This window comes from Asterias rubens, unplaced genomic scaffold (genome assembly GCF_902459465.1).
Source record: "Asterias rubens unplaced genomic scaffold, eAstRub1.3, whole genome shotgun sequence".
In the NCBI taxonomy this organism is placed as follows: domain Eukaryota; kingdom Metazoa; phylum Echinodermata; class Asteroidea; order Forcipulatida; family Asteriidae; genus Asterias; species Asterias rubens.
The window spans coordinates 31,336-38,499 of record NW_022985759.1 but is presented as its reverse complement, the minus strand read 5'-3'; the positions used below and the strand labels follow the sequence as shown (position 1 = coordinate 38,499).

The 7,164-nt window shown below is 41.4% G+C and overlaps 1 protein-coding gene across 1 annotated transcript; it reads left to right on the top strand.

Moving 5' to 3' along the window:
* The first annotated feature begins 507 nt into the window (after positions 1-507).
* Positions 508-6,944, top strand: LOC117306648 (transmembrane protein 127-like). Its single transcript, XM_033791131.1, has 4 exons — positions 508-919; positions 4,317-4,674; positions 5,379-5,549; positions 6,370-6,944. Exons 1-4 carry the CDS (start codon positions 884-886, stop codon positions 6,690-6,692), a joined length of 888 nt encoding a protein of 295 aa, XP_033647022.1. The 5' UTR covers positions 508-883; the 3' UTR covers positions 6,693-6,944.
* The last annotated feature ends 220 nt before the right edge of the window (positions 6,945-7,164 follow it).

The window sequence follows — 7,164 nt, the reverse complement described above, 5'->3', positions numbered from 1 at the left end:
AAACTGCTCTTTCTAGCAATTTTCACAAAATCGCCAACTTTCCAACAACAAAAACAATCCGAAACATGTAGTTTCATCGGGTCACAGAAAGCCAGTGTTTGCTCCATGAGCTTGTCACTTCACTGTCCTTTTCACATTTTATTTTTTGTTTTTAATCAAAGTTATTCCCGGAGGCTACTTCAAATTAATAGCTTTGTTGGGAAGCAAAATGGCAGCAGGACCATGGTTGCCTGCTATTCCCCCGGGGGCCGGCCCGGCGCTCCATTAGGCAGCCGCACGGTACTCAAATGTTGCATAAAATAAGTAGACTAGCCAAAAACAGTGAATGCAATCTGTACACTAGGAAACCACGTACAAAACGCATCTTCAAGCGCACGCTAGACTGGGTCGTGTCTAATTGACAAACAACAACATAATGAATTCCCACGACACTATTGGCCCGTCATAAAATGTGCAGTGGGGAACCAAGAGTGCGCCTCAGCCCACGTAGAAATCGAATGACGTTATTAGAAAATGGCTGCCAGTTTATTTTGAGAGAGCGGTGACGAAGTCGGAAGTAGGCAAACTTGCCGACAGCAAAAGTGACTCCATTTAGTATTCATTACTTTGTTTTAAAAAGTAGATTCCTTTTTTAGTCGCTGCCTCCCGTTTTATGAAGTAGAATATGTGCGGTTGCTGAAATAAAGGTCGCATTTTTGGGTTCTTTTTGAAGTAGTAAAGCTGTGTTGAAAATGAAAGAAACATAGTCAACACACGAATGAATGAACAAAATGCGTCATCAATTGACCAGACAATAAATCAGTAAAATTGATAATGATTTAGCACACAGGAGGAATATTAAAAATCCTACACTAGTTAATCGTTGCTGCATTTGTGGTTTTTGATGGATATAGCGTCAACACCGATACTTGGAGCTACCGTAAGTTTACATTTAATGATTTATTTATGATTTATTAAAAACATTAACAAATAATAAATATTTTTTAATTTGAAAAACCTATAAAGTATAAAAACAAATTTCGGGAAAATTTTCCGTATCCAGCCTCAACTTTTTCATTCGTTTTGAAATAAGGTAGTATCTAATTTGATTTGTATCTTAATTTGTATCTATCTTTTCACTAATTTTTTACCAAAAAGGATTCGAGTAAATAGGATCTGATTAATTTCATAACAAACAAAAAGTGGTGGCAGGATACAGACATTTTCCTTCTAATTTACTCAATAACGAGATATTTTTTTTGGTGAACAAGTGAAGTGGTGGCAGGATACGTTGAATCTTTCCTCAATTTCCTTTATTCCTGTATTTAATTTTAATCAATAAATAGTAATCTACTATACTAGACCCAGTAACTGGGGCGCTGTACATGTATTCCTTTTTTGAAATTTTGACATTTTCTGTCTCAGAAAATGTCAAAATTTCGAAAAAGGAATCAGAAAATGTCAAAATTTCGAAAAAAGGAATACAGCGCCCCAGTTACTGGGTCTAGACAGAAAATGTCAAAATTTCGAAAAAGGAATACAGCGCCCCAGTTACTGGGTCTAGTTAGTAATCTACTATTTTTCATAAGTATGATGAAAATAAAAAGAGAAAATAGAATTAGCTGTTGATTCAACTAACACTGGACGAAATGCATGACCGTGACAACCTCTCCAAGAAAGCTCACAAGTTTCTCTCCCCGGTCGACTGTAGAACAGCCAGGTTTTACCTCCTTCCAAAGATACATAAACCAGACAACCCAGGAAGACCCATCATATCTGGCAATGGTTCCCCCACTGAGAACATTTCTCTTTTTGTTGACAGTTTTCTCAAGCCGTTAATGCCGCAGATTCCATCATACATTCATGACACTCCAGATTTTCTCCGCAAAATCGCAGGTATTCAGAAGCAGGTCCCTAACACAGCCATCATCGGTACTTTTGATGTAACCTCTCTATACACCAACATTCCCCAAGATGAAGGGATTGCTGCCTGCTCTTCAGCTCTGGCTAAGAGTGGTCACACATCACCGCCCATTTCAGACATTGTATCCCTCATGCAACATGTTCTAACAAAAAACAACTTTTCTTTCATGGGTAAGAATTTCCTACAGGTACAGGGTACTGCAATGGGCACACGTATGGCACCATCAATGGCGTGCCTTTTCATGAGCCATCTTGAACAGCGCATGTTGGCATCAGCCCCTTGCCGTCCCTGGGTCTGGTGGCGCTATATCGATGACATCTTTTTCATCTGGACAAGCGATGAAGCAAGCCTCAAAGCTTTCATTAATCACATAAATTCCTTCCACAGGACCATCAAATTCACGAGCGAATACTCAACCAAGGATACACACTTTCTGGATGTCAAGGTTCTCAAGACGGATGTAGGCTTAACCACAGATCTCTTCGTTAAACCCACAGATAAACACCAATACCTACATTCCACTAGCTGTCACCCCCGACAATGAAAACCAGCATAGCCTACAGCCAGGCTCTCAGACTCCGTCGAATCTGTTCTAATGATTCTGATTTTATCCACCACTCACAGGAACTTAAGAAACACCTTGTTTCCAGGGGTCATAGCTCTCTAGCAGTCCATCGAGCTATCCAGAAAGTCAAGGCTCGTTCTAGGGAGTCAGTACTTTCCAAAGGACCAAAGAAACAACAGAGTCCTACGGGGAAAGTTCCTTTTGTTGTCACTTTCCACCCCTCACTTCCTCCCATTCGTAAAATAACCAGTTCTAACCATCATATTCTTCACACATCAGATCGACTTCAACGTGCTGTGCAGGAAGAACCCATAGTTGCCTACAGACGCCCACCAAGTCTCAGGGATCTCATTGTCCGAGCAGAAGTCCCTCCCATTAATGATGATGTTAATCCCCCTCTACCACAGGGAACTTTTAGGTGTTCCAACATCTCCAAATGCATCGTCTGTAGACAACACATCAGGGAATCGGACTCCTTCACCAGTAACACCGGCGGTACCACCCATAAGACAAGGGGTCATGTCACCTGCACCACCACTAATCTCATTTATCTCATATCTTGCAGAGTCTGTGGTGTTCAATATATAGGTGAAACAAGAACTACACTCAAGAGGCGTTTCTACGGCCACAGATCTACAGTCAAGACCCAAAAGCTAGATACACCTGTAGGTCATCACTTCAATCTTCCTAATCACTCCATTTCTGACATGATCTTACAGGGCATAGAGGCACTAGGCAACCACAGAGAGACTGTGCGTTTGAGTAGGGAGAAACTCTGGATTAGACGCCTCCAGACCATTCAACCCCATGGTCTGAACATCCAAGAAGGAAACGACTAATAAACCTTTTGTTTTGCCGTCTCCTTTTTTTCCCCATAGCCTTTTAGCCTGAGCCTCATTCACTAGAATAAATTACTTTTACCCAACCTCACCACCCTTGATGTTGTCCTTTGTGTTTCCATATTCTTGCTTGTGGTCAAGCCAGCCCCTTCCCTTCACCCCCCCCTTGTTTGTCCCCCTATTCATTGTTTACCCCCTGCTTTTTTATGTATGCTTTCTAACCCCATTCATGTATTTCCACTTCACTGCTTATGTTTCACTTAGTTACCTGTTCATGTTTGTTGTGTTGTCATTTAGCCTTCGAGAAAGACTCTGCTAGGGTCGAAACGTCAGGCCATTAACTATTTTTTGAAAATAAAAAGAATAAAATGTTGGCTTGTTGCACAAAAGCAAGCCAAACCCAATCACTCGCACCTGGACTTAGTTGCGCATCAAATGAAGCAAAATATATAAACTTTTTTTTTTTTTACAGTACAGAGCTGTCTAGCCCCCAAATATGATCTATGGAAATAAGGGTTTTCAAATGGCAGCCAATAAAAATTATAAATTAAGGCACATTTACAGGGAACGATTTTGTCCAGCAAATTTTGCATAGCAAAATATTTAGACTGAACTTCTTGTGTGCATAATGAATGCTAATGTTGAGTAGCAAATGGTGATTTTTGAGTAGCAATTGATGCATTTTGTGTCGCAATTTAATCTGCTATACAAGGGAAATCATTCGCTGCATTATAAAATATTTCTCAACCAATCAAATATATTCATCCATAGGCTGATGTTTCAGTCATTATCTGGTCGTCAGTTTATTAGCCCGAGGTTTAAATCACTGGCCTCGTATCACAGTCAAGCGTTACTCCTCATGATGATTGTCTCCAATGCAGATTGAATTAGTTCATATCAAGGTTTAGCTCGGATTTTGTAAAAGACACAGGCCTAGACACCCCTCTGGCTAACACTTTGGTTCATACAATTACTAAACTTATAAATTGAACATTTGCTTTGACACCAGATGCAGTCTACGGGTAGCAATGCCGCCGCGACCACCAACAACACAGGCAACAGTAGCACTCCAACTACTGGCAGCACAACCACTGCCGTTAGTGGCACCAGCAGCCGTTCAAGTAGCTCACGGCGACACAGGTCTCGCTCACATCATGGCCACCACCGTCATCGCAGTCGGAGGCGTCGTCATAACCCGAAGAGGGCCGAGCGTAATTTAGTAGCCGCCATTCTGGGAATGATCGTCATAGCCGTTTTGATTTCGTCGTTAGCTGAGCAGAAGTGGTTCCGGCTGCACGGGGGCCTCTGCACACATACTTATATTGGAGCGTACCAGTTTTTAACGCCGGATATAGAAAATAGTTCAGGTATGATTACAGAAACAACAAATTTGGGGAAAAAAGATCAAATTGTTTAACCAGGTGCTAACAAATAAAGTATTGTTGGGTGTCGTGGTCGAGCGGATAAGAGCACTGAACTCAAGCTCTGGTGTTTCTGTTCAGCAGAGTGTGAGCTCGAATCTCGGTTGTGACACTTGTGTCCCTGAGCAAGACACTTTACTATAATTGCTTCTCTCCACCCAGGGGTAATTGGGTACCTGTGAGGGCAGAGATTGTTCTTGTGATTAATTAGCTTAGTGCGCTACATATTTGGCCGCACAGGCTGTATACTCCACAGGGAGCTGAGATGGTTTAAGGAACCAGGGGTAATAATGTGGAAGCGCTTTGAGACATGGTGTACATAGCGCTTTATAAAAACTGACTATTATTATTATAACTGGGGGTTGAACAAAGAAATATTTACTACAGCGGGACCAACTGAGCTAACTGACCCTATGTTGGCATAATACACCTATGCCGTACAGGGTGACATCTTCTACAGTGGCCTTGACAGCACTCGGTCAGCAGAACACGGCTACACTTGTCACAAAGCAAATATAAGGGCGCGGGCAGGACTTTTTGGGGATTAAGTTTAAACAATAATGCCCAGGATTTATGAATGGTTTGAGTTTGAGTTTTTAAGGTAACAACACCAATCCACTAAATTTGCCTTGTATTTCTTTACTCCGCAGACTACAAGAAATGTGTTAATACCCAAGTAGTGACCATCATGCGATCAGTCATAGCCTTCATCTTTTTGTCCATCACCTCCTCCCTGTTTGCTTTCTTCCTGGACACACTCGGACCAATGAAAGTCAGCCTTAGATTCGTTAGACGTCATGCAATCGGAAATATTATTGCAGGTAAGAAAATGGACTTTGTGTTTTTAAAATTGCATGAAAATTGTCGCACTTCATGAACACAATCTCAAGGATGATGCATTTCTGACTTTATCTGAGTTCAGTTTATATCTGCCTGGGCCCAATTTCATAGAGCTGCTAAGCAAACAAATTTGCTCAGCATGAAATTTCTTCCTTGATAAAAACAGGATTACCAACCAAATTTCCATTTGTGGCATATTGCTTGTTACAGGTATTCAGGTGTTTATCCTAAAAATCAAGTGGAAATTTGGTTGGTAATCCTGTTTTTATCAAGGAAGAAAATGTCATGCTAAGCAAAATTTTGTGCTTAGCAGCTCTTTGAAATTGGGCCCAGGTCAGAAGGCCTGGAATTTCATCTATGAGAGAGCAAGGCCAAATTACTACATTGTATCAAGTCTATGGGAAGTTTTTGAAGAGGTACCAAGGCCAAGATCTGGGCAACAGCGGTTGTGGCCTCGTGTTATTTCTTTGCTTTACTTCTTTAGTGCTGATCATTTCCCCCCCCCAAAAAAAAGAAGCTCCTTCAAATCTATAACTTCAGGGCTATCATTTCATCATACTTAAATGAACTCGGCATTGGTGGCATGCCTGTATGCTTCGCTTTTGAAAGGGCAAAGGCACCAAGGCATTTTCTCCTTGGTACATGGCACACCCTAAGAGGAAATTATAAATTTCTACTGTGAGCATTTCAAGGGCAGGGGGCAATTGCCTACATGTGTCTGTTGTGTTCATTTTGGAAGTCTGTTTTTCATGTTAAATCACGCCCAATCTGTCATGCTAATGATACAACGTCTCTTCACAGTGCTGATGTGCTTAACAATGAGCGGATTCTGTTACTGGGCGGCGGCCGAGATGGAAAAGACCCTGACCCTTAACAAGAAAGCCGAAGGAAGCAAGGTCATTGTGTCCTTTGAGGTCGGGTACTACCTCATCGTGGCGTCGGGGGCGCTCTCCGTCATCATAGCAGCCACCAATCTCCTGCGTCCGTACTCGTCGTACGATGAGGAACCTCCGAGAGAAAGGCTCATGGACGACTGGGACCAACTCCTCGAGGCTGAATTGGCGAATATGCCAGCTGGACCACCCTTTGCAAATCTACCTGAACCACCAGCCTACACCCCCTAGTACATGTAAACACCATATAGCTTTATCCATTGTCTTTATAACATGAAGGGATGGCACCAAAATTACAGTTTTTCATGCTGTAAATTCGTTTTTTACACTGGGTTTTTGAGAAGTATAGGGTTTGTTAAATGACATATTGATAAATAGTCCTTCCGAAATTATGGTAGTTTGAAGTTGTTAAAGGCATTGTACACGTTTGGTAATTTGTCAAAGACCAGTGTTCTCACTCGGTGTATCCCATAATAAGCATAAAATAACAAGCCTGTGAAAATTTGGGCTCAATTGATCATTTAAGTTGCGAGAAAATGATAACAGAAAAAACACCCTTGTTGGACGAATTTGTGTGCTTTCAGATAGGAATAAAAGACTTCTAGCTAGAAGTATTTTATTATTTTAGTGAGAAATTACCTCTTTCTCAAAAACTACGTTTCTTCAGAGGGAGTCGTTTCCCACAATGTTTTATACTACCAAC